The sequence below is a fragment of the Arabidopsis lyrata genome, assembly GCF_000004255.2.
Source record: "Arabidopsis lyrata subsp. lyrata unplaced genomic scaffold ARALYscaffold_1, whole genome shotgun sequence".
Classification (NCBI taxonomy): domain Eukaryota; kingdom Viridiplantae; phylum Streptophyta; class Magnoliopsida; order Brassicales; family Brassicaceae; genus Arabidopsis; species Arabidopsis lyrata.
The window spans coordinates 3,387,164-3,414,562 of NW_003302555.1; the positions used below are offsets into that span (position 1 = coordinate 3,387,164).

General features: G+C 33.8%; 6 protein-coding genes and 1 non-coding gene across 7 annotated transcripts; all 7 read left to right on the top strand.

Annotated features, from left to right (window-relative positions):
- The first annotated feature begins 5,619 nt into the window (after positions 1-5,619).
- On the top strand, positions 5,620-9,016 carry LOC9325786 (sugar transporter ERD6-like 3). The gene is made up of 17 exons (XM_021011994.1): positions 5,620-6,014; positions 6,187-6,249; positions 6,341-6,430; positions 6,522-6,647; positions 6,744-6,809; positions 6,911-6,986; positions 7,066-7,130; positions 7,217-7,309; positions 7,398-7,478; positions 7,569-7,653; positions 7,740-7,783; positions 7,867-7,929; positions 8,022-8,081; positions 8,192-8,245; positions 8,323-8,382; positions 8,469-8,583; positions 8,672-9,016. Exons 1-17 carry the CDS (start codon positions 5,868-5,870, stop codon positions 8,794-8,796), a joined length of 1,413 nt encoding a protein of 470 aa, XP_020867653.1. The 5' UTR covers positions 5,620-5,867; the 3' UTR covers positions 8,797-9,016.
- A 2,866-nt stretch (positions 9,017-11,882) lies between these two features.
- LOC9325787 (sugar transporter ERD6) lies at positions 11,883-15,529 on the top strand. Its single transcript, XM_002889677.2, has 17 exons — positions 11,883-12,217; positions 12,330-12,392; positions 12,523-12,612; positions 12,733-12,792; positions 12,924-12,989; positions 13,082-13,147; positions 13,230-13,305; positions 13,403-13,467; positions 13,627-13,719; positions 13,795-13,875; positions 14,021-14,105; positions 14,210-14,253; positions 14,344-14,406; positions 14,504-14,563; positions 14,696-14,809; positions 14,999-15,113; positions 15,215-15,529. The coding sequence occupies exons 1-17, from the start codon at positions 11,993-11,995 to the stop codon at positions 15,337-15,339; spliced, it is 1,491 nt and encodes a 496-aa protein (XP_002889723.1). The 5' UTR covers positions 11,883-11,992; the 3' UTR covers positions 15,340-15,529.
- An 80-nt stretch (positions 15,530-15,609) lies between these two features.
- On the top strand, positions 15,610-17,376 carry LOC9325788 (phosphoglycerate mutase-like protein AT74H). The gene is made up of 2 exons (XM_002889678.2): positions 15,610-16,331; positions 16,930-17,376. The coding sequence occupies exons 1-2, from the start codon at positions 15,875-15,877 to the stop codon at positions 17,316-17,318; spliced, it is 846 nt and encodes a 281-aa protein (XP_002889724.1). The 5' UTR covers positions 15,610-15,874; the 3' UTR covers positions 17,319-17,376.
- A 1,556-nt stretch (positions 17,377-18,932) lies between these two features.
- LOC9325789 (cation/calcium exchanger 5) lies at positions 18,933-21,917 on the top strand. Its single transcript, XM_002889679.2, has 2 exons — positions 18,933-20,184; positions 20,771-21,917. Exons 1-2 carry the CDS (start codon positions 19,312-19,314, stop codon positions 21,533-21,535), a joined length of 1,638 nt encoding a protein of 545 aa, XP_002889725.1. The 5' UTR covers positions 18,933-19,311; the 3' UTR covers positions 21,536-21,917.
- On the top strand, positions 18,952-19,023 carry TRNAP-AGG. Its single transcript has one exon. It is a non-coding gene; the product is annotated as a tRNA-Pro (tRNA).
- A 251-nt stretch (positions 21,918-22,168) lies between the features above and the next one.
- Positions 22,169-23,913, top strand: LOC9325790 (nuclear transcription factor Y subunit C-9). The gene is made up of 3 exons (XM_021012224.1): positions 22,169-22,356; positions 22,765-23,472; positions 23,673-23,913. Exon 2 carries the CDS (start codon positions 22,768-22,770, stop codon positions 23,461-23,463), a length of 696 nt encoding a protein of 231 aa, XP_020867883.1. The 5' UTR covers positions 22,169-22,356; positions 22,765-22,767; the 3' UTR covers positions 23,464-23,472; positions 23,673-23,913.
- Positions 23,914-23,999: 86 nt separating this feature from the next.
- LOC9325791 (amidase 1) lies at positions 24,000-26,533 on the top strand. The gene is made up of 9 exons (XM_002889681.2): positions 24,000-24,211; positions 24,294-24,446; positions 24,579-24,703; positions 24,789-24,914; positions 24,990-25,172; positions 25,275-25,431; positions 25,502-25,670; positions 26,004-26,138; positions 26,222-26,533. The coding sequence occupies exons 1-9, from the start codon at positions 24,099-24,101 to the stop codon at positions 26,336-26,338; spliced, it is 1,278 nt and encodes a 425-aa protein (XP_002889727.1). The 5' UTR covers positions 24,000-24,098; the 3' UTR covers positions 26,339-26,533.
- Positions 26,534-27,399: the final 866 nt, after the last annotated feature.

Consider the following 27,399-nt stretch of genomic DNA (forward strand, 5'->3'; position numbering starts at 1 on the left):
ACCATGATCAGAGCTCATTTATTCTTTTATCTTCTGATATTATAAGCAAAGAAAAATATTGAAGGAATATTAATATACCAAGGTCGACAATAAGAGAACAGGATATGAATGTATAATAGACAACCTGGTCGTTTATAGGTCTATCATTAAAGTTATCAATCCCACATGAAAACCATCCACAAACACTAACCTAGGGTATGGAGAGACATGTTTGGTATGCAAGTAATAAAGAAAGCAAAATCAAGACAAATTCAAATGAGAAGAGTCTTCTTCTAGTTCTCGCATTAATTGGGTTGATTATTATCCTAATAATGATCCGTTTATATTTACGCCCTTATTAAGACTCATAATCTTTTTATCTCGGAACGAACGATAGGCCAGAAATCTCCCGGGATCAACATGTTAACTTTGTCTACAGGCAAGAGAAAGAAAGCTAGAATAGGCCCCATATCAGGAGGGGTCCTAGTCCTTATCTTGACATTAATGATTACTGAAGATACCGTTCCGATCCTGTTATGTCCTCACAAGTTTGGAATGAAATTTCAAATATTTTCGCTGTTCCCCACTACATAAATGATAAATCATATTCATATATGCAACTTTGTACAAAAAAAAAAAAAAAAAAAAATCATATACGGAATAGCAAAAAATCTTTTAAAAATTAAAACTAGTTGTCTCAATTGTTTAATATTTAGTCGGAATTACCGCCAGTTATTTGCTTTTCGATTCTTCAAAAAAGTGATGTGATATAGTTAAATAAAAACATTATAATCCAAAGCAACTTATTATAAATAAAATAATAACAAAATCTAATTTCCCATGGATTCATTAGTCTTCCTCACCTTCTTTAACAATTCAGACATCATATATATAACCTTAAAAGTAACGTTTTTCTTTTTTGTCTTTCTTATAAGTGAGAAAATTGGACATCTAACTCATAATTTTTTTGGACCTAAAACCAATGCATGTTAATACACCAACTTTGTATGCTTGATTATTTTCAAGGAGTATCATTTTTCACTTTTTTCTGACGTGTATGTTATTCGAATATGTACTTCCAATGGAAATCTCGATTTTAAATGATGTACCGATCAATATAGTATCATAGTAGAATTCATCATTAACCAAATTACAAACCTAACCTAACTCAGACGTAGATGAAGTAATACGTGCTTTGGTAGGTACGCTGATAAAAACGTGAACTATTGAAATAAAAAAGTATAAGCACAGAAAAGTACTTATAGAGGGAAAATCAATATTGATATACGAATAACGACGATAGAACAGGATATGAATGTATCGACAACCTCGTGTATTTGTATTAACATATACCTATCGCATATTGAAGGAGAGAGAACGGATCCAATGTACCACGCTATTATTCCAATTAAACAAGTACATAATAATCGACTCACTTTTTATACAACAAATATTATATTTTCTATCTCAAGCTCCACTTGTTTAACACTATGTCACTTCTGTACAATATCCCCATGCTTGTAAAGTTTTTGTTTTTTTTTTTTTTGGGAAAAGCTTGTAAAGTTTCTTATATTTCACAAATAAGTCACATTCAATTTCAAACAAACCCATAGCTGCACAGTTCATATCAGTTTAACTCCTTTATTTGGAGAACAAAAATCCACCTTAGAGAACGGTATAAAAGACTCATAATATTTTATAAAACGATATCGATGTTTTCATTTTCAAGATCTGGACCTTAGTTTTTGATTTAAGAATCTTTAAGACAACCACATTATACAGACTAAAGTTTGGACATATTCAAATTGCACTTCATTTCAATCCAAAAAAAAATGTTTGGTTAAGCTAGTTAGCAGTTTAGCACGATCGCATACACCTAATCCCGACGACAAACAATATGTGTTGGTATTGGTGTACAAGATTCTGTCCAAGGAAGTTGATTCTTTCACGATCCTTTTAATCACTCGATTATCCTCTAAGCAGCCTTCACAAACATCATATTAATTACCTAGTTGATCTTAATAATTGTCTAGTTTAGCATAACTACTGTGGCTCTGTGGTTTATTGGAAAAGTTGTCCCTAGAGACAAAAATTTATAATTACAAATCTAATTACTATACAAATTTTACAATTATTTTCAAATAAATACTTTTTTCCTGGATTTTTCCTATCTCTTCCGTTCCCATTCCCGAGACATTCATTCCAGCTTGAACATCATAGAATCTTGAAAATATCATAGAATCCCAAATCAATGATTAATTTATGAATATGATTTTCACTTTGGATTTTGATTGGTTTTCTGCAATCAAAGAAAAAAGTAGAAATTTTTACAGTATATTTCAAAATATTTTGGATGAAATGAATTTTAATTTATTTATTTAAATTAGCGACTCTTATTAAAAAAAAAATAGCACTTTTCTATTCTTTTAAAAATCTCTTGATTAACAACATTTAAAGTTGGTAGTTTACAGACGTCCATTTATAATCGGGATCGATTTTGATTGTTTTTGTTCTACTACTTGAATTTAACGAGTTAAAGAACCATTTATCTTCCAAATACCATGAAAAATTGAAAACTTGTATTTTACATTTGGTTCAGTTATTTCTATCCAATGTTAATTAAGATTTCTAATTCCAAATCCACAATAATTTGAAGTCAAACTGTCACCAGCTAAACTTAATTTGTTAGTGCCAAAAATATGCGTAATAACAATAGATTTGATAATCGTCGAATATCAAGTCGTAGGAAGCAAAAATAGACTATTCACTCCGAAAAGGACATAGAGGTTTAGGCCAATATAATAATCGATATATTTACCCATTTATTTATAAATTCTTTTAGGTCACACTTTATTATTGGAGTGCCCACTTTATTGTGTCACATGGAACTAATGGACTAAAACTTGCAGATCCTAAAAATGAGTCAGTAAAAGGAGGCTAAACATTAAAGAATCTCAACATCATGAATTCATGATACCTAAAAACAGGAGTCATTAACTTTTTTTTTGTCCCAAGATCAATGAAGAATCACCTTTCTCATTGTTGTTACTGCTTTTTTCTCTTATTTTAAGACCAAAAAGAAACAAAATACAAGTCGTGCACAAAAAAAAAAAAAAAAAAAAAACAAAATACATCTCTAAGCATGTGTTGATTTGATTATCAATCTGTACAAGAATATAAGTAACATGATACTTTTAAAAATTACAACACCTCTACCAATCTCTCAACAACCTCCCTTGTCAAGATATCGAAGAAATAGAGAAGCAATAAAAAGGTCCCTTGTTAATTATTTTTTTCGTAGAAAATAAAAAATGTCCCATGTTATCGGTTGATGTATCCTCCTAATACCTCATTTTAAAGCGTTACTGTTACGAACATGTGAAGCAAAAATACGGCGTTCGAGGATCAACAGACCAACCACACGTAAGCGTGCTACAATCTTACTTTCCGGCCAGCTAAACCAAAGGTATTATGGTTAAAAAAAAATAAAAAAAATTTGGTTTACAAGTCATGATAATATAATTGTCTTTCTTTCTACAAAATTTGGTATAATTTCTTTCTAAATGTAAAGAGCTCATTAATTAAACTCTTCAAATAAACGTTGCATTTACTAGTATCGGAAAACAAGCTAAATAACTATGGTTGATATTCTTTGATGTAATTGACGTATAGTAGTTAGATGAAATTAGTCCTCCAGTCAAAATGTTGAATGGTGAACTAAAACTGTAGAGCGATCAAATCATTTTTACAGGTACTGTTTTTTTAATCCATCATATCAAATCTTTCAAAAGAAAAAAAAATACTAACCATTTGGATAACGTGCGTTAAACCTGTTACCTCTACGTGCAGCAACAGAAAATGTGATGGTGACGAATAACGTTGATTACTTTGTAATGTGCTCTATAGGTGGAGCCTGCTCATAACACTTGTAAGGCTACAAAATGAACCTCGCTCTCTGCCTCTCTCTATTCGTTAACCATTCCTAAATCGTGTATATATATATATATATATCGTTATATCTTTTGTTTTTCTTTTTGGCAGCACCTTTTGTTTTGTTTAAACGCCTAAAAACGCCTTTGATTGTTTTTCTTTTTATTGATAGGATGAGATAGGACAATAAATACCTTTTTTGCCAGAGAAAAATTCAAGGTTGTTGATGATTTCCTTGTTTCCCCAATTAGAAAGAGAAAAATTCTTGTCGTATCAAATTAGATATTGACAAAAATGTCAAAATATATGAAGTGTGAGGAGAAACCGTTTGATTGAACGTAAGACATTTGAAAAATGGACATGTAGTAGTTTCTAGATTTGCTTACAAGGAATCATTTCTCTAACGCAATAGCTAACGTGCACGGCTTTTTTTTATGTAAACTTCAAACAAACCACGATCAACGCGTTTACTATTTATTGCATGGAAACTATAGCAAGTGTGACAACTCATATCAATTTGTGATGAATTGATTAACCACGTATAGGAAGTATATATAATATTTGTAAGTTGATTAATTATTCACGTAAGAAATATTGTATTTTACTCTTATCCAGAATATTTAAGATCTCGTTTAACCAATTGTGTGTTCTATATAATGTTTGACATTTTCTACTCAACTTAATAAAAAAATTGGTTTTACATTGACTAAATTCTGTTGTATATTATTTCTGATTAATTTTGACTTTGGGTAATCAAATTATAATATATTTTCGAAAAAGATTACATTGGATTTTTTCCAAATGACACTTATAATAATAGTACGTATACGCTCTAGACGATTTTAAATAGATGATTTGGCTCCATTCATTAATTTAAAACATAATAATATTTAGTGTTTGAAAATTTAGAATTATTTAAATATTTTGGATGATATCATTCAAATGTTAAAAAAAAAAAAACTATCGGATATTTCTGAAGAACAGTAGTGTGTTTGGGAAAAAAATCTGTATAGTACTGAATCAAATATGACTAAATAAATGGTTATCGGGTAATGAACTGGACCATAACAAAAAGACAAAGACGCAAACAAAGAAAAAAATCTTTTTATCTGGCTTGCTCCACGGATAAGAAAATACTATAGCTAGGATATCCTGATTTTTAGATAACGGTAGAACATGTGGCATGTATTTATTGTTTTTTTTTTATTTTTGAATTTTTTGAGAAGAAAATAGTTTACATGGTATGGTTTTATATATATAAACAGACCAAAAAGACAAACCCAAACCTTAAACAAAACTTACTTAGACCGCGGGTTCACCAAATGTATCTAGACATTCACATGTATAAAATTCATCACAAATTTTCACTCAATTACGGTTTTGATTCGGTATAGGGAGTAGGGACCACTTCAAAGTTACCCAATGAAGAGTGGATAACAACTAACTAGCATGAAATAATCAAAGCATCCACCAACTCACAAAACAAAAGAAAAACAATTTCATAAAGATGATGATGATGATGATGAATTACATAACTTTAAATAAATATTCTCTCAAAAAGAAGAAAAAACTTTGTATAAATATCATACGCCAGTCGGCCAACAAAAAAAAATATCATACGCCAGTCGGCCAACAAAAAAAGTCCAATTACAAATTTCACAAATTTTTAAAAATTTAAATAAGAAAAACATTAGAAGATACAATATCACATTAAAAAACAATACGTGTATATAAAATTGAATAAAAACCCAACAGAAACGTGACACAAAAGAAAAGATGGGAAGCTGACCTCTGGCTTTCCTCCTCCATTAATCAAGGAATATAAATGAGCTTTAAACTCAGTCCTCTAATGGAACCCAAAAAAGCAAACATTCGAACAAATATATATTCGTAAATATAACTTCAAAAACCTTTAAGAAAATTATCTCTGTTATCTTTCCGAGGAGAAGTTAAAGAAGATGACTATGTCGGAGAACTCAAGAAACTTGGAAGCTGGCTTGTTACTGAGGAAGAACCAAAACGACATCAACGAGTGTCGTATCACTGCTGTTGTACTTTTCAGTACTTTCGTTTCTGTTTGTGGCTCTTTCTGCTTCGGTTGTGCGGTTAGTCATCAATCCTTATTGATCTTCTTGAGAAAATTTAACAATTTCTCAATTTTCTTGTTCTTTTTCTTCTAAAAATCTTAAAATCTGTGATTTATATCCAAAAATCTTTGATTTATGTGTATAATAATAATGAATCTGAAATAAGAAAATTTGGGGTTGGATTTTACAGGCAGGTTATTCATCAGTTGCTCAAACAGGGATCATAAATGATTTAGGCCTCTCTGTTGCACAAGTAAGAAGCAACCTTTTATATATATATGATTCTTCACTTAAAAAGTGAAAATTTTGCTTAAACTTCTCTGTTTTTTTTTTTACTGCTTCAGTACTCCATGTTTGGTTCAATCATGACTTTTGGAGGAATGATTGGTGCCATCTTCAGCGGGAAAGTCGCAGATCTCATGGGTCGAAAAGGGGTAAATTTCCTAACAAAAACTAACAAGCTGATCGACATATACAAACATATATGTTTCATGATCATGTACTGATGATTTTTCTCTTAAACAGACAATGTGGTTTGCTCAAATTTTCTGCATCTTCGGTTGGCTTGCAGTAGCATTTGCAAATGACTCCATGTGGCTTGATATAGGAAGACTATCCACAGGATTTGCAGTTGGTTTATTAAGCTATGTGGTAATAATTCTTTTACTTTTTTTATTTTCCATTTCTTTCTATATTATATACAGATTTTTGTTTTTACCAACTCCATGTTAACTCTGTTGCATCCAGATACCAGTTTATATTGCAGAAATAACACCAAAACATGTTCGAGGAGCGTTTGTATTTGCTAATCAGGTAATTATAGAATAATCAGGGAATTATCTTTTTAACAATAAAAAGAGATATATTATAGTACTAATTATATTTTCTTAAAATTTGTTCAAATGTCGTTACAGCTGATGCAGAGTTGTGGGTTGTCTTTATTCTACGTCATTGGAAATTTTGTTCATTGGCGTAAATTGGCCTTAATCGGTAAGCTTTTTTACGAGCAGTTTAGTTATAAAATTTTCATCAACAAGTGATTGAAGTTTTATCGGTTTCTGTCTCTCAGGTCTCATTCCATGTGCTTTGCAAGTTGTGACTTTGTTCTTTATTCCAGAGTCCCCTAGACTACTGGTATATTTAGCTTAACAATGGACCCTTTTAATAGTTATGATCTTTTCAAAAAAATGTAATAAGTGATGATTCAATATGGTTTCTAGGGAAAATGGGGGCGTGAAAAAGAATGTAGAGCTTCATTGCAACATCTTCGCGGAGATGATGCAGATATCTCCGAAGAAGCCAACACTATCAAAGTATTACAACTTTTTACACATCTCTTTGTTTTTACATTTTTGTTGTTTTCAATCAAACATGACTAATCATTGGAATTTCCAACTGTAGGAAACCATGATTTTGTTTGATGAAGGACCAAAATCGCGGGTTATGGATTTGTTTCAGAGAAGATATGCTCCTTCTGTTGTTGTAAGTTTATTCTAAAACGTTTTGTGACGAAACAATGTTGATTTTCTCTTGTACCATTGCTTACTCTCTGAATTTTGTGACATTTTTCAGATTGGTGTGGGACTAATGCTTCTACAACAACTCTCTGGAAGCTCAGGAATTATGTACTATGTCGGTAGCGTATTTGACAAAGGAGGTAAATAGAAAAACAAACTCTGTTTCCTATGTTACGATAATTTACTGTCTTCGTTGGAGTAACAAATGTATTTTTACTCACGGCAGGATTTCCAAGCAGCATCGGCTCAATGATTCTTGCGGTGATCATGGTATGTCTTTGTACATAGCTTCATTTATTCGTGATAAATCTTGCCGAGAAGTACACTTATGCTCATGTGTTCTGGTTTTGTAGATACCAAAAGCTATTCTGGGTCTGATTTTGGTTGAAAAAATGGGACGAAGACCACTTCTATTGGTAAGATTTTGCTATCTCTTTTGGTCAAATATCAAATGAAGAAAATAAATTTAGCATATCTTTTAACAGATGAATAATCTTTTTAACCACAGGCCTCTACCGGTGGAATGTGCTTTTTCAGCTTACTCCTTAGTTTTTCCTTCTGCTTTCGGGTAATTAACATTGACGATTCGCTTTATAACAAAAGAGATATACAAACTTTGGTTGCTGTTTTTGGAATTTACTCGTTATACTTACTTTTCATATTTTGCGTCTAAAACAGTCATATGGCATGCTTGATGAGCTCACTCCGATTTTCACATGTATCGGTGTAGTGGTACGTATATAATCTCTTTAAGCAAATTAAAGTAATGCTCTTGTATAAACTGATCTGACTTTTACATCATATTACAGGGTTTCATCTCTTCATTTGCCGTAGGCATGGGAGGCTTACCATGGATCATCATGTCTGAGGTAAACAAACATTAACATTACCTCCTCGAAAAGCCGCTATATATAACTTTTTTTCAGCTCTAAAAATGTAACATTTGATGTTGCAGATATTCCCAATGAATGTTAAAGTTTCTGCTGGGACTCTGGTTACTTTGGCCAACTGGTCCTTTAGTTGGATTGTAGCTTTTGCCTACAATTTCATGCTAGAGTGGAACGCATCAGGTATAAATACATATACTATATAGTCATTAAACTCTCAAACTTTATTAGATCTTTATCTGATATTTGAAGTATATACAATCTGTTTCAGGAACGTTCTTGATCTTCTTTACTATATGTGGTGCGGGTATAGTCTTTATTTACGCGATGGTACCCGAAACTAAAGGAAAAACATTGGAAGATATACAAGCTTCTCTTACAGATTTTCTACAATGAGAACTAGTTTTACCTGTTTAAAGTTATTCATTTTTTTTGGATTAAAATTGGGGGGAGGTTTATAGATTTTGTTATAATTGTTACCTCATTTGATGGCAATTGAGAAAGAGATCACTATAAGGTTTAGATATCTCTCTTTCTCTCTGTCTCAGTTAATTACTCCAATGTATGTATTTTTTTACACAAAAAAGAAGTAATATAAAATTGAACTTTAAAGTTACTGGCTTTTTGCTTTCATTCAATATTACTAATATTTAACAGCCGTCAAAAAAAAAAAAAAATTAATATTTAACAATTCAAAAATAATTCACTTTTACTAGTAGTTGCTATTAATCAATCCACCAGTTCTTTAAAACCTGTAGATATAGACCCACAGTGTCTACTTTTGGAATTATTTGTTCTGTATGTGTTCCATAATTCCGGCCTCATTCCTATAGTTGGATTGATTTGTGAGGTATTTCCATTTGAAAAATCATTGTTCTATTTTTATTATATTTTGTCTCGATAGCATGGGGTTATAGATACGGATAGTGATAGGGCAACAAATATAACTAGGTTAATTCTTATCCTCTCTACAAGTTAGTAAAGAATAAAGACAAGTTATTTCCTTTTAAGGTTTCAAAAATAAGGTTTTCTAATTCTCTAGCCAGACGTAATTAAGCTATCGCTGTGCCAACCAGATTCGTGGTAGATTAAGTGCATCTGATCTACTTGCATAAATCATAATGATCAATCCTTTTAATGTTTAACCACCTTTCTGATATTTCAATTATCTTGACTTTTTCCTTTTTGTTAGTTAATTGCAAAACTATTGAATTTTTAGTCATTTGGTAGTAATATCTTGCAAGTGGCGCATGTAATCAAATTAATTATCCATAAAGATATTCTTTAAATCTGATTACATACTAAATTATCTTAGCTGGTAATTTGCACGTACCAGACATGATTTGTGAAATGGAATCACAATTATACAGTCGGACTTTCTAATCGTTGACTAGTCGATGCAGCGATGCTTCTTTTCATATGTAAATATTCCAGTAGATGATAAAGATAAATTAAGTAAAAACATTACTTCCATTATTTTCCTTTTCATATATTCCATTATGTTACTTACGTTCCATTTTTAGGAGAAATAAGAAGAACCCAAGTTAAATGCGACGTGATATGAACTAACAAAACTAGTTAATGGAGATAAACTTTCAATTGATGATTTAAATCAGACAAAAAAAAACTAAGCTGAGATTTAAGCATAATAGAGGATTTTTTTAATGTAAATAGTGTGAATTTAATATATTTTTTGTGTTTGTCAACAACATGAATTATACAAAATTGAGTTCGAGTAGTGACGCATCCGCGATATTAACACATACCATCGAATTACATTGTGATATTTGATTAGGTTTTGATTCAATGACTTAAACATAAATAAATGGGCCTATAATTGTTGAGGCTTGGAAGTCCAACTCTTTTTAGAAGATATTTGGTAAGAAAATGGGGCAAAGCAGAAGTTTGATTTGGGATATGAAATTCAATGTAATATTTTAATGATAGAAAGGTCCAAAAACAAATTTTGTCCAATGGCCTTGATTTGTATTGGACCGGCCTTGCTTTCTCTTTCGCTTAGACAAGAGCCTTTTGATCTTCTTAAAATAGTTGTTATAATTTTGCAAACGGCACATGACATTTGGTAATTTTCGTATTTGTTCCTAATTAAATCTTGAAAAAAATTATTGACAATTGTAAATTTAACTGAATCAAAAATAATATTTTTCACACATACAAAGTACATATAACTACTAAAAGCTAAGGTTTTGACTTCATAAATGAGTGAAATAGCTAGAAGGAACTGCATGTAAACAGATTGAGTTTGTTCAAACCATGCTTCAGATTTCATCCAGTAATTAAATATTTACATCATGAAATTAACCACAAGAAACATCTATATAGCCATGTAGGTAGAAAAATGAGGATGGAAGAGAGAAATATTGGTCCCTATTAATATTTCCAATAGAGGTGTAAAGCTTCTTCAAGTAGCTATATAACCTTAACTTAGTTACATGACTACTTTTCATTATTTATACATGACTACTTTTCATTATAAAAGAAACTGTTTAATTTTCTTAGATAAATTAGTAGTCAGTAGAATTAAATTATTAAATAAATCTAGGACAAAGTTGTGGGTCTCATTTTTTTCTTTTGTGAAAAAGTGATGAAAAAGACATGTATTCGTTCATGCAGCTAACATGAACCTTCCGTTCGACTTCTTCACTCTACTGTTTGTTGCATTTCTGACCAGTAGAACAAAGGACTCATAAAACAATTATGCAATATGAAACACTTGTATATATATATATATATATATATATATATATATATATATATGTATGTATAGTCAAATACGCGAGATTTTGATCACTTTAAAATTCATTTAGATACTTGAAATGGATCAACTTCATAGGTGTGGATCCTTGGACCCATATGGAGAATAGTCAAATATATGAATTCAGAAATAAAGAAAACAAAGGGTGGTCGACCAAGAACGACTTTTCAAATCATCAATAACTGATAAGGACTGATAAACTTTCTTTCTTTCACGTTATTTGCATATATACAAATAAACATATCAATTTATATTTCGCATGAAGGCATAATCATATATAACTTTTAAAAAACATAATTCAAAATAAAAACTGTACAAACATTTTCTTTAACGTAAAAGCAAAGACGATAATTATCTATAATAGAAATCGAAACACATAATAGTCAAATTCACTGTGAATGGATGACTGGATCTAAAATTCTGAACAAAACAAAACTAAGACTAAAAAAATAAAGACGTCTTGATTATTGAACCGTTTTCTTATATATACGCGGGACGACCTATTCCAATATTTAATAAAATGCTACCACTACACAAAATAATAAGCGAACACAGTTTGATTTGCCCAAGACTAAGTCCACTGAATATTAAAAATCTAGCTAAAACAAAATTTAGAAAATTATTTATGACGTGTAAATGATAAAATATCCAATTGTCCAGAGACCAGTTGACAAAAACATCCAATCCTCAAGTTGCATAAGAGAAACTTCGAAGTTCCTCACAACTCTTCACTTTTCTTATATCTGCTCTCCAAAAGAGAGAAAATTAACCAAGAAAAGAAAAAAAGAAAAGAGAAGAAGCAGAAGATTTTTTGGAATGGAGAGACAAAAGAGCATGGAAAAAGGGTTGCTGAGAAAGAGCTTAAGCATACGAGAGAGAAAGTTCCCTAACGAAGACGCTTTCTTAGAAGCCGGTTTATCGAGGAAATCTCCGAGAGAGGTCAAGAAACCTCAAAACGACGATGGTGAATGTCGTGTCACCGCCTCTGTTTTCCTCAGTACCTTTGTTGCCGTCTCTGGCTCCTTCTGTACCGGTTGTGGCGTGAGTCTTCTTTTCTCGATTCGATTTCGGTTTCGTTCGGTTTATATCAACCGGTTTTTACTCTGAATTTGATGTTGAATTTACTGAACCGGCTTATTTATCGGTTTTGTAGGTTGGTTTTTCATCGGGTGCTCAAGCAGGGATTACCAAAGATTTATCTCTTTCCGTTGCAGAAGTAACCAAATAATTATTACTCTATAGTTTAATCTTCTTCTTTTTTTTCACTATAGTTTAATCTTTAGTTCTTCAAAATGTAATTTTGAGTTTTGACTTCTAATTTGACCCTATTTTATTGGATTATACAGTACTCAATGTTCGGGTCGATCTTGACTTTAGGAGGCTTGATCGGTGCAGTATTCAGTGGCAAAGTCGCTGATGTCTTGGGAAGAAAACGGGTAAGCTAGCAAAAATTACGTTTCGGTTTTGATTTTTATGAACCAAAACCAAATCCATGGTTTGGTTTGACTCGTACCGGGTTTTTACTTAACCTTTTTTCCATTTTTTTCTGAAAACAGACGATGTTGTTTTGCGAATTCTTCTGTATCACAGGCTGGCTTTGTGTAGCACTGGCTCAGGTTTTTTGTCTAAACTACTTGTTGTTTGTCTTTGCTTACTTGTCAGTTGTCACAGTTTATTTAATATTATCCTTTTATTAATTTCTGTCTGCTTTTTTAAATTATTGTATTTTATATTAATGTTTTTGAAGAATGCAATGTGGTTGGACTGTGGAAGATTGTTACTTGGAATCGGCGTTGGTTTATTTAGCTACGTGGTAATTCCTCTTTTTCTAAATTCATTCTCAGCAGACAAAACTTTTAAAACTAAAATAAGAGAATTACTGATACAAAGTTGTGTTTCATGTAGATTCCGGTGTATATAGCCGAAATTGCACCAAAACATGTCCGAGGATCGTTTGTGTTCGCCAATCAGGTACGTACGTAAATTTCTATCTAGTGTTATCTTTGGAATAATAACTTTGTTATAACATGTATTTTTGTTAAAATGTGTACAGTTGATGCAAAATTGCGGAATTTCACTCTTCTTCATCATTGGCAATTTTATTCCATGGAGACTACTAACAGTAGTCGGTATGATTCCGTTTAGAGATTGTCATCTAAAGTTTTTTTTTAAATGATAGATGTAATTCAAACGGGTCACTTTAACATTATGTTTGTATGTTTCCAGGATTGGTGCCATGTGTGTTCCACGTCTTTTGTTTATTTTTCATCCCCGAATCTCCAAGATGGCTGGTAAGTTTTTTTTTTATTTTTTATATATATTTGCATATATAGTATTGGTTTCTATATATGATTATAACCAATCAAAAGCCGGTAAATCTTTTGAAACTTGGTTCAAATATTTGTAAATATTTGTTGGCTTCTTCAAATATAGTTTTGTATACATGACAGGCGAAGTTAGGTCGTGATAAAGAATGCCGATCTTCGTTGCAACGCCTTAGGGGATCTGACGTCGATATTTCTCGTGAAGCAAACACAATTAGAGTATGAAAATATTCCATTCATTTTAAGTTTTTGTATCTATTCATTTACTAATGTAGGGTTTCCAACTTTTTTCAGGATACCATTGACATGACAGAAAACGGTGGTGAAAGTAAGATGTCTGAATTGTTTCAGAGACGATACGCATATCCGTTAATTGTAAGTATTTTGAACTAATGAAAACAATTATATTGGATAGTAGTTGTGTTAAAAAAACATGATTTTGGTAAATTGCTTTTGAATTAGTTATTAAACATGACAACATTTTAAAATAATTAATTCGTACATATATATTTGTATTCAGATCGGAGTTGGTTTAATGTTTTTGCAACAATTGTGTGGGAGCTCCGGTGTTACCTATTATGCTAGTAGCCTCTTCAACAAAGGAGGTATTTTAATTGATAATATGAATATTTCATGTTTAAGTTCAATCCAATAAATATTCTGAGTGTCAATCCATTTTAAAATTTTAACCTATATATTTTCTTTTCAGGATTTCCAAGTGCTATTGGCACATCCGTAATAGCCACAATTATGGTAAAGTTTCAATTAAAAAAAAAAATAATAATTAAAAACATTATAGAAATTCCAATATGAAAATTGAAATATTTATTTGATTATGTTTAGGTTCCGAAAGCGATGCTGGCAACAATCCTCGTCGATAAAATGGGGAGGAGAACGCTCCTAATGGTTAGATTATAAAATTTTGATTCAATCAAGTAATATTAGTTATGACTTTTCTTCATCAGACTAAAGACTAGCTAATTTTTTATATAAATTTAAACAGGCTTCTTGTTCTGCAATGGGTTTCAGTGCTTTGCTCTTAAGTGTTTCTTACGGTTTCCAGGTAATTATAATTATACGTATATGAATACATAATTTAATGAGAATATATTTTCTTAAGAACAATATGAATATAAATATTCACCTTTTTTCTCTAGCTAATTATATCTTCAAAATTTTGTTAAACGTTATGCAGTCCTTTGGCATTCTTCCTGAACTCACTCCCATCTTCACTTGCATCGGCGTATTGGGTCACATTGTGTCATTTGCGATGGGAATGGGAGGACTACCATGGATTATAATGGCTGAGGTATGCCAACATTAATATTTCATGTTTTTATTAAAATATTTGTTTAAGAATGTTACTAACGATAAGGAACTATATATGACCAACATTTATAGCATAGTGGTTAATTAGTTACACCCAAGTGTCAACCAGAAATGTGAATTTGGAGTTAACAACAACAAAATCTAATTCAAAAAATTATTTCGTTTGCAGATATTTCCTATGAATGTGAAGGTGTCAGCTGGGACCTTAGTTACCGTAACCAATTGGTTATTTGGTTGGATTATCACATATACTTTCAATTTCATGCTAGAATGGAATGCATCAGGTAAGTACTTATATATAAACATGTTAATATAATTCTCATTATCACTATTATGATTCTATGAATGGATGATTGATTGTGTTATATTTTGTTTATTTGTTAAGGAATGTTCCTCATCTTCTCAATGGTCTCCGCCAGTTCAATCGTATTTATATACTTTTTGGTACCTGAGACGAAAGGCCGGTCACTTGAAGAAATACAAGCATTGCTCAACAACTCTGTGCAATAATATCTTTTTTCTTTTTTCTTTTTGGGTATATGATTATATAAGTCGATTGTTGTTATTGGTGTGATTTTGAATGTGATTCGTGTACGTATCTAATTTTGGATGGCAAATTTGAAACAATAAATTTGTATATTTCCCGTTTGGGAAAAATGTATGGATTTGGTAAGTTATAAGCAAAAGTTTTGTTGTAAAAGTTCACAAAAAATAAAATAAATAGAGATATTAAGAAAACAATTGCAAAAACATGTTTAGAGGACTCTCCTACAGTAAAAGGTGAGAGAAAAAATACTAGATTTGATTGATAATATGAAAGTCAATGATGGTAAAAAAATGGTTAGTTGTCTTTCGTAAACACTTTTCTCATTTTTGCATAATGTGAAACAGAGTGGGATCATAAACAGAGTCGTCTCTTGAGAACGTGGTCTCGTAAGGTAGGCTCTCAGTTTTGACAAGACATAATAATAATCATCGATCTCTCCACTATAAAATCAAATCTAATCTAAACGCCAAAGGGGAAAAAAAAAGAGAGGAAAAAAAAATGGTGAATGAGAAGAAGATACTCCCAAAACGCATCATACTAATGCGCCACGGTGAGTCAGCCGGTAACATCGATGCAGGGGCTTACGAGACAACACCCGATCACAAGATCCCTTTAACAGAAGAAGGACGAGCGCAGGCGCGTGAGGCCGGGAAGAAAATGAGAGCCCTCATATCGACTCACAGCGGCAGCGCGTGTGGAGAGAATTGGCGCGTGTACTTCTACGTGTCGCCGTACGAGAGAACGAGGACGACTTTGAGGGAAGTAGGGAAAGGGTTCTCGAGGAAGCGCGTGATAGGAGTGAGGGAAGAGTGTAGGATTAGAGAACAAGATTTTGGGAATTTTCAAGTGGAAGAGAGGATGAGAGCTGTGAAGGAGACGAGGGAACGTTTCGGTAGATTTTTCTATCGTTTTCCCGAAGGTGAATCTGCCGCCGACGTCTACGATCGTGTTTCTAGTAAGTTCTTTGAATTTTATTATAGTGGACATTAGATACGAATAATTGATGCTTTCATTACAATAACATTGAATATTAGTTTTGAATTCGACAAAACATACTATAATTAATTATAAGAAAGGTAGTGGAATCATATAATTAATATCTCGAAATGGTGTGTTTGGTCAAGTCTACTTTCAGGACTTTTTGACATGAGAAAAGAAGACGTAGTTTGATTGGTTTTCGAGTTTGTTGATTTTTTTGGGGGAACGTCTTCGTGTAACGTACGTATTCTTTTATGTATAAACTAATTAGAAAAATCATTTTACGGAACCAACTAGCTAGTGAAAGTTGTAGATGTAGACTAATTTATCTAGAAATTAGTTTGTAAATTTTTAGGCTGTATCTTTAAATAAAATTATATTATTGCAGAAAAAAGACATTCAACGTTTAATTTTTTTATATAAATTGTTTTTTTTTTATCATTTTTTATCAGTGTTCATCTTCTCTAGTAACATTAGTATATGTAAAGTGAGATCAATGTCAAAACTTTCATTTATTCAAAATTTCATGGATGTTATATAACATTGATCGTTTAATGTCTCACCTGATTTGAAAGGTTTTCTGGAGTCTATGTGGAGAGACGTGGACATGAACAGGCATCAAGTTGATCCATCAAGTGAACTAAATCTAGTGATTGTGTCCCACGGACTGACCTCTCGGGTGTTTCTAACGAAATGGTTCAAGTGGACGGTGGAAGAGTTCGAGCGGTTGAACAATTTTGGGAACTGCGAGTTCAGAGTGATGGAGTTGGGTGCGAGCGGAGATTACACTTTCGCGATACACCATACTGAAGAAGAGATGTTGGATTGGGGGATGTCTAAAGATATGATTGATGATCAAAAGGAACGTGTTGATGGTTGCCGTGTAACATCTAACGATTCTTGTTCATTGCATCTCCATGAATATTTTGATTTGTTAGATGTGACTGATGATGATGAAGAATAATAATTATGTATATTGCCAAACATTGTTTTCGCGTATGGAAATGTAATATTTTTCATTTGTTTGTTGGTTTTGTTAAATATCGAGTTAGTCAAAGATTAAATTAGGGGTGTCAAAATGAGTAACCCGACCCGACCCGACCCAAACCCATATGGGTTTGAGTGTTTAATGGACGGGTTTGACCCGACCCATATATTTATATGGGTTGAATTTACATACCCAAACCCATTATTGTAAAAACTCATTGGCTTAATGGGTTATATGGGTACCCATATATATGTATAATAAAATATATAAATAATAAAAATCCAAAAAAATAACATAAAATTGTAAACCAACAAAAGTTTTTAAATAATAAATTAAAAAAATCTAGATATTAAAATAGAAAAGCATCCTAAAATCTTAAAACCACAATTCCAAAGAACCATAAAACCAAATAAAAAAAAGAAAAAATAGTCTTAATTTAAAGAACATTTGAATATTATACATATATTTTACTTTTTACTTTTATTTTTAGGTAAAATGTAAACTTTAATAGTTATTTTAGATATTTTACATATATAGTTGTAAAGAAAAGAATATATTTTACATATATTTATATATATTTTACATAATATATTAATATAGATATATATAAATTTTACTTTTTAGTTTTAGTTATGAAACCTATGGGTAACCCATGACCCTAATGGGTTTTACCCATTAAACCCATAACCCTAATAGGGTAACCCACTAAAACCCATTTATATATATGGGTAAAAAAATTCTACCCAGACCCACTAAAATCATGGGCGGGTTCGGGTAACCCATGGGTATTAACCCATTTTGACACCCCTAGATTAAATTAGGGGTGTCAAAATGGGTAACCCGACCCGACCCGACCCGACCCAAACCCATATGGGTTCGAGTGTTTAATGGACGGGTTTGACCCGACCCATATATTTATATGGGTTGAATTTACATACCCAAACCCATTATTGTAGAAATCCATTGGCTTAATGGGTTATATGGGTACCCATATATATATGTATAATAAAATATATAAATAATAAAAATCCAAAAAATAACATAAAATTGTAAACCAACAAAAGTTTTTAAATAATAAATTAAAAAAATCTAGTTATTTTACTTTTTACTTTTATTTTACATATATTTTACTTTTTACTTTTAATAATAAATAAATTAAAATAATATTATACATATATTTTACTTTTTCCTTTTATTTTTAGGTAAAATGTAAACTTTAATAGTTATTTTAGATATTTTACATATATAATTGTAAAGAAAAGAAGATATTTTACATATATTTATATAAATTTTACATAATATATCAATATAAATATATATAAATTTTACTTTTTAGTTTTGGTTATGAAACCCATGGGTAATCCATGATCCTAATGGGTTTTACCCATTAAACCCATAATCCTAATAGGGTAACCCACTAAAACCCATTTATATATATGGGTAAAAAAATTCTACCCAAACCCACTAAAATCATAGGCGGATTCGGGTAACCCATGGGTATTAACCCATTTTGACACCCCTAAATTAAATTGGAATTCACATCACTGTCAAAGGCAAGGATGGGCAGGTAAGAGACATTAGTATTTAAGATAAGATGGATAAACAAAAAGGGCGTTTGGTCTAGTGGTATGATTCTCGCTTAGGGTGCGAGAGGTCCCGAGTTCAATTCTCGGAACGCCCCCTTGTAATGATTTTTATTTTAATCCTGCGTAAATGACGTAGCTTATTCTTGAAAATGATTACAAAGAATTCTTGTAAACTTTATTAAATGATCCAAGTTTATGAGAATACAGTGACTAATTGACTTATCTTTGTTCACATTGAGAAAAAAAGAAACTTTTTATTTTAACATGGAACAATCAGATCTCTCAGCGAAACTCAATCAGATGCTACAACAGTATCTGCGAATCAGATGCTAATAAATCTGTGAAATTCAAAACTTGGTTTTGCTGTTGTGAATCTGAATGGCATGGAATTGATATCTTCTTCAACCATTGGAAACTCAGCTCTGTGTTTAACCCTAATCTTCATTCTCATCTTCTTCTTCCTCTTCACTACAACCACCATTCCCACTTTCCCGGATCATCCTCTTCGTTCTCTTCTCGACGAGTCCACTACGAACACTAGCTCAATCGTTAATCCCAAATCCTCTTGTTTCTCCTCTAGATCCCACGATAATGGCGGCGTCATCAACTATTTCTCCCTCCATTACTGTATCTTCAACGAAAACCTATTCTTCTCGATCCCAATCTTGTCTCTCCTCATTCTTCTTCACTTTTACATACTTATCAAAACCGCTCAGACTCACTTCTCCACTGTCACTACAAAGCTCGCCGATCGCCTCAATCTCTCTCCCAGTATGGCCGCTGTGACTCTCTTAGCCTTGGGTAATGGCGCACCTGACGTGTTTGCCTCTGTTGCTGCTTTGCGTGGTGGTCAGTACCGAACCGGATTCGGTGCTATCTTATCTGCTGGGACTTTCGTCTCTGCCTTTGTGGTTGGGTTCGTCGCGATCTATGCTGCGCCGTTTCCGGTGGACGCTGCGTCCTTTGTCAGAGATGTGCTTTTTTATTTGATTGCTGCTTCGTTCTTGTTCTATGTGTACTTGAGTGGCGAGATATTTGTGTGGCAAGCTATAGGGTTTGTCGGGTTTTATATTTTCTTCGTTGGGTTTGTTTTCTGGATGGATTTTGGTACCAATGTTGAGAAAGGGAAAATTACCAGTGAGGAAGAGAAGGATTTGTTGAGACTTCAGGATTGTGAAATTGCTGCAGGTCCTCTTGTGGGTTATAAAGCAGAGAAAGACCATCAATTTTCCGGAATTTTTCGGCTTTATGGAATGGTAAAATTCTTCTTTACTCATTTTTGAGCTTCGTTTATTGATCATTATGCTTGAATTTTTATGGTAGCATCATCTTCAGCAACCAATTGTGAACTCTGATATTGCTTAGTTTAGATTATGTGTTTTTGATTTGCCTAAGAACTTTATTGGCTCCCTGTTTTCCTCTTAATTTACTCTAAGGTTATGGTAAGTCTTTATTTTAGTCTAGTGAATGAGCATTGTCACTTGCTTAGGTGGTTTCAACTGGATTGTCGCTGTGTTGACCGCTCAGGAACAATCGTTAGATTGTTTGTTAGCTAGAGATCTAACATGTTAGAAAGAAGTTGGGAAAAATGAGTCTGAGTTATTCTGGATTTTCATAGGGTTTAGGATTGAGAACTGGTCAAGGCTCTTTAATTAAGTCTCTCTATGATGTGTATTCCTTTGGTGAACTCGACATAAAAGAGTTTACCGGTTTGGATCCTATCAGGTTACTGTAATTTACTTTTTCTGTTATACATTATTACTGCATATGTATATAAGTTTGATTTTGAATTTGAAGTTAAGAACCGGTTGTCTGATTTTGCTTTTATTGCTGTGATTGCAGATCTCGAGGATGTGGGAGACTCCTGTATCAGTTCTTTTGAACCTTACCATCCCAAAACCTTCTCCTTCTGAATGGTCTAGGTTTTATCGTTCTGCCAACATTGTTTTCTGCCCTTTTGCCCTTTTATACACCTGCAACTCTTTTGTACAACTAAACCACCCAATTTCCTTCCTCTTTCCAAACACCCATCTCCCGCTTTGGCTTGTTGTCCTCTTCATGACGTCTTCCCTAGCGTTCCTCCACTTCACAGTAGAGAAACAACCACCAAAAACCGAGCAACTGCCGGTCATCGTTGTAGCTTTCATAATGAGTGTTTTCTGGATATCAACAATTGCTGGTGAGCTCCTTAACTGCTTGGCTGCACTTGGAACCCTCCTTAAACTGCCTCCGGCACTCCTTGGCCTAACCGTTCTTGCTTGGGGAAACTCGGTTGGTGACCTAGTTGCGGACGTGGCAGTTGCAAAGGCAGGTAGACCAGCAATGGCTATGGCCGGTTGCTTTGCAGGTCCAATGTTTAACATGCTTGTTGGACTTGGATCGGCCTTGGTGATGCAAACAGCTAATGTGTATCCAAACGCTTACAAACTTGGATTCCATGTAGGTATTGTGATCGCTTTCGTCTTCTTGTTGCTGAGTCTAATGGGATCTCTGTTGGTTATAACCTGGTCTAGGTTCCGAGTTCCGAGATTCTGGGGGATCTGTCTTGTTGGACTGTACGTTGCTTTCACATTTGTTAGTTTGATCATCGCCAGCGTATCAACCTGATCATACACGTGAAGTCTGCACATTGAATAATCTTGGATTAACCAGAGTTCCATTGTTTAGGAATTTTTGTTGTCTCGAAGAGAATTGGCAAAATTTTGTGTTCAGCTAATGTGGCAGACACCGAATCCCACAACTAGTTCTTGTGATTGTCTGAGGCAGATTAGGAAAGTTTGGTAGATAGGTGATGGTAAAATACATGTGAAGAGCAAAGGATATGCAGATCTTTCTGGGAGAAGATGTTGAATTCCCCAACCGGTTTAGTGAACCGGTATACCATTCTATTGATTGTACTGGTCTTGTTTTTTTTGGGTCTGGTATATGTATAAACCACACATTTGTATTCTTTTGATATTAATGAGAAATGAGAAATACTTCCCCTTCACTACGTCTCTCCATCCTAAAATGTAGTAGTAGTATTAGAGCAGAACAAAATGTTGATTCTGGTTCATTTCTATGTTGTGATCCAAAAATCCAGACTATGCAAATGCAACAATAATTAAAGGGTTGCCAATTAAAAATCCTAAGAAATAATAATAATAAAAAATTACAAATGTAGAGATAAAACAAATCATCATCTGACAGCAGCAGAAGAATCTTGACATAAGCCCAATGGTTGACACGACACCCAGCTTTTAAAGCTTCCACTTACTACTGCTTCCCTTTGTCTTTCTAAATTCCTCATTGTTAAAGTCGAAAAAGGGTAAAGCAGCAAAACCCTAATAAAATCACAGCAAATTAACACCAAACCAGATCTTAAAACTCTCTTTACCCACCAAGAGGATCATTCACTCTCTTCCCCCTTCAGTTTCTCCCTTCCACAGGTCACTCTCGTTTACAGATTCTTTGTTTTTTATATTTAATTTGAGCTGTTCTTACTGATATATTTTGTGGAATTCGCATGATTAAATAATAGGCTTAGTGTTGTAGGAACAATCTATTTGTTCTGGTTAGCAGATTCTCTGTTCTATCTATTTTGATGGAAATTAAAGACAATCCCTTTCGAATTTTATCCTTAAATTCGAAGCTCAATTTTCATACTGATTGCTGTTTAGATCCTCTGGGTTAATCTAGAAATACTGGTTAAACCATATATAAGTAAAATCCAGCAGATTCTTGTTTTTCTTAATTGTTGGCAACCTTATCTCCTTGACATCTCTTTAAAATTCTGGTCAGATGTTTCTTAAGAGCTTAGAATTAATCCCAAGTTCTTTTTTACTTTATTCTGGTAGAGAATGGATCAACAAGAACATGGACAGTCTGGAGCTATTAACTACGGCACAAACCCATACCAAACCAATCCCATGAGCACCACTGCTGCTACTGTACCCGGGAGTGCGGCACAACCAGGCCAGCTGGCGTTCCACCAGATCCATCAGCAGCAGCAGCAGCAACAGCTGGCTCAGCAGCTTCAAGCATTCTGGGAGAACCAATTCAAAGAGATTGAGAAGACTACCGATTTCAAGAACCACAGCCTTCCACTTGCCAGAATCAAGAAAATCATGAAAGCGGATGAAGATGTCCGTATGATCTCGGCTGAGGCGCCTGTCGTGTTTGCAAGGGCATGCGAGATGTTCATCTTGGAGCTGACACTCAGGTCGTGGAACCACACTGAGGAGAACAAGAGGCGGACGTTGCAGAAGAACGATATTGCCGCTGCTGTGACTAGAACCGATATCTTTGATTTCCTTGTGGATATTGTTCCCCGGGAGGATCTCAGGGATGAGGTCTTGGGAAGTATTCCGAGGGGGACTGTCCCGGAAGCTGCTGCTGCTGGTTACCCGTATGGATACTTGCCTGCAGGAACTGCTCCAATAGGGAACCCAGGAATGGTTATGGGTAATCCCGGTGGTGCCTACCCACCTAATCCGTATATGGGTCAACCGATGTGGCAACAACAGGCACCTGACCAACCTGACCAGGAAAATTAGCAAGAAACTGTGAGTCTTCCAGCTTCTTTTAGGCCTACCTTGTATTGTAGGGGTTTGGATTTTTTTTGGTTTTTAAGGTTTTCGGTTTTCGAGTAATGGTAACCTTTGTATAACCTATTTCATATCGTATCAGTTTGGTACGGTGTCGGTTTCGGTATTCCAATTTTATTGAAGTAGAATGTGATAGTCTATTCGCTTGTTTCCTGCAGCGTTCAAGTCTCGTCCAGGTGGAATTATGAAAGGAGGAGACTTTAGACAAGAAAATGAAAAGAGCATATCAGAATTTTCAAATTGGGTGTTGTAGAAGAATCTAAGTGTTTATGTCTATCGATCCTTTCTTAAAGGAGAAACTTAGGGAAACCAGACAGAAGAATGTATAAACTGTAAGAAACAAGTGTGCTTTGACAAAGTTTTTTTTATTTGAATGTTAATTTGTCTATCTTTATTACACTTATTAACCCCAAAAAGTATCTCATTGAATATTTAAAAATTAAAACAAAAGGACAATAATATTAAGGAAAAGACAAAACAGAAAATGACTTGGCCACTGTATCCTCGTTGATAATGTGATAGCCTTTATCTACAACAAGCGTTACTTGGTCATCATCTACCTTCTCAGAACGGGAGCTGCATCAATGGCGACCAATAATGATTTTGGAGCTTTCATTGAGAAAGTTACAATCTCTCCAACTTCTACTTCCTCGTTGCCTCCTTCTCTACAGGGTCTTACTTTCGCCATTAAAGACATGTACGATATCCAACTACTTACAATATTTCCTCTATACTTTCTTGTCAATCAAATTTTTGAGCTTCTTGTTTGGTTTACTCAGTTTTGATGTGGAAGGACGCGTTACCGGTTTTGGTAACCCGGATTGGTTAAGGACACATACGGCAGCTACTTCTACAGCTCCCGTAGTTTCATCTCTCTTAGAAGCTGGTGCTACAGCTTTGGGTATTACCATTATGGATGAAATGGCTTACAGGTTCAATTCCACATCTTTTCTGGTTTAGGAGTTCATGATTCAAAAACCAGGATATGTCTTAACAGAGGCTAGAACTAAACTATGACTAGGTTTATTACGGTTTTTGTTAGCATGTTCTTACTTAATTTGCAGTATAAACGGAGAAAATGCGCATTATGGGACTCCGAGAAACCCGATTGCTTTCGATAGAGTGCCTGGCGGATCATCGAGTGGCTCAGCCGTAGTTGTAGCTGCTCGTCTTGTGGACTTTTCTATTGGTGAGCTCTGAACAAAAATTGCCAAAAGTTATAACCATACTGAAGTACTTTTTTTCCCTGTCTTATTGGTTTTTTGATCAATCAGGAACTGATACCGGAGGGAGTGTACGAGTTCCAGCATCTTACTGTGGAATTTTTGGTTTCCGGCCATCGCACGGTGCAGTTTCCACTGTCGGAGTTACTCCAATGGCTCAGAGCTTCGACACAGTTGGTAACAACAACTAAAAACCGATATGTTAATGGTTAAACTGATTCTTGATATTGATGGTTCCAACATTGTCTTTAGGATGGTTTGCGCGGGACACAGCCACTTTGAAACGTGTAGGCTGCGTTCTCCTACAGCAGGATCACTTGAACCCCATCGAACCATCTCAATTGATTATCGCAGATGACTGCTTCAAGCTATGTAGTGTACCACATGATCTGTTGGTGCAGCCTCTAGTTGGATCCGTGGAAAAATCGTTTGGAGGTAAAAATTATCATAAGAACTTATAGCCCTTTTGTTAAAAGGGAAGTCAGAGTTTATTTCTTGACGATTTTGTTTTCCTTAATGACATTGTTCTGTATCAAGGCAACACTGTAGTAAAGGAGGTGAATCTTGGAGAGTATATTGAACAGAATGTTCCAAGCCTTAAACATTTCATGACAAGTGACGATGTCACGACACAACAAGAGTTATGCATTCCGTCTCTCATGGCTCTATCGAGTTCAATGAGATTGTTACAGAGGTAAAACATCTTTCCCATTTACGTGTTCTATAGATTTCTAATATAGTACATAGGCATAACCAAAGTTTAGGCATGAATTCAAGATAAACCACGGTGCATGGATCTCGTTGGTGAAGCCAGAGTTTGGTCCTGGAATATCAGCACGAATCGAGGAAGCTATCAGGACGTCTGAAGAGAAGATCGACCTTTGCCGGTCCGTGAAATCTGAACTAATAACGGCTCTTTCAACCTTGCTCGGGGTATAAACTTATTCCTTTTTCTCCCAAATTTGAAACTTGTATAACACATTTAGGTATGTCAGTGATTGAAAGTAGGAAGGGTCCAATCCGGTTTTCGGTTTGGTTTATCTAGGAATTTTGTGGAATATAGAAACCGAGTGGAAATATTTGAATTCGTTTAATACGGTTATGCTTTGGTTCGAATTCGGTTTTTGTTGGTAATATTTGAAGGATTTAATCGGTTTATTGGCATATCTGATTGCTCGATTATGGTTCAAGCAAATTGCACCACCCCTAGTTGAAAACACTTACTAGCAGACCGGTTTAATGTGTGAATCATACCAAATTTTGTAGGAGAAGGGTGTGTTGGTGATTCCAACGGTACCAGGTCCTCCACCGCATCTCCAAGCTAATGTGGCTGCACTTGAATCTTTCCGCAGCAGAGCCTTCAGCTTGTTGTCGATAGCCGGAGTTTCTGGATTCTGTCAGGTAATAACAACATCAATCTGCCTTCTTGTGGTTGTGGAGTTGGTTAAGAACCGGTCTGATCTTCCGGTTTATTTCTCTGATAGGTGAGCATACCATTGGGGCTACACGAAAATCTTCCGGTATCGGTATCATTGGTAGCTAAGTATGGCTCAGACGGTTTTCTTCTCAGCCTTGTGGATTCCCTTGCGGCATTCATTTGATTGACATAAACGGACCCAATGCACTTTGAGCATATCTAATTTACTTTCTGTTTATAATGTCATCGTAGTGTCAATGGTCTCTTGTCCCAAACCCCAACAATGCATTGAAAAATTGTTGTAGATGTTGGACAATTGTATTTGTGTTTTAGCTAAATATTATGGGCAATTAATTTTAACTAGATTTCTTGTTATTAATAGTGATTTTAAAGTTCAAAAATATTAGTGTCAAGATACAATTCAATTTCTTAGTAAATCTATTTAACTAGTGTTTTGTCTAATAATTGTATCTTGGATGGGTTTATGTGTTTCATAAAAAGAGGTTGCATTTCAATTTGTCATCTAAATTATGGAAATTTTAAGAGATTTATTTTTTTGGGTTGATACAATTATTAGTCAAACTAAAATTTGTTTCGACAGTATAAAATAACTCTCAAGTTATATACAATAGAAAGTGACCCTCAGTTTAACTATGACTCAAACACTTACTATCGAATATTATGTTACCAAATACTAAATATTCTTGGGAGACTCACAAAAATGCCCCTTTTTCAATACCTTTTTTCAAAAATGCCCTATTTGGCTGTCCATTTTTTAAAATACCCCTTTTTATGTACAAAATGACTAAATTACCCTTCTTTTAATAAAAGATATCACAAATATATAAGGAAATATAACAAAATTAGGTCTACAAAATACAAAATATTTTTTGGCGGGAAAAGTGATACCGCAATTTTTCCCGCCAAAACACTTGTAAAACCTTTAAAATACCTTGTAAAATTTTTCTGTAAATTTTTTTCCCGCCAAAAATTTTTTTTTGCGGGAAAAGTGATTCCGCAATTTTTTTGGCGTTAAATTTTTGGCGGGAAAAATTTACAAGGTATTTTAAAGGTTTTTTACAAGGTATTTATAAGGTTTTACAATGTATTTTAAAAGGTTTTACAACGTATTTATAAGGTCTTTATAAGATATTATAAGATTTTACAAGCTATTTTATAAAGTTTTACATGTTATAAGGTTTTACAAGTTTTTTATAAGGTTTTACAAGTTATAAATACCGTGGG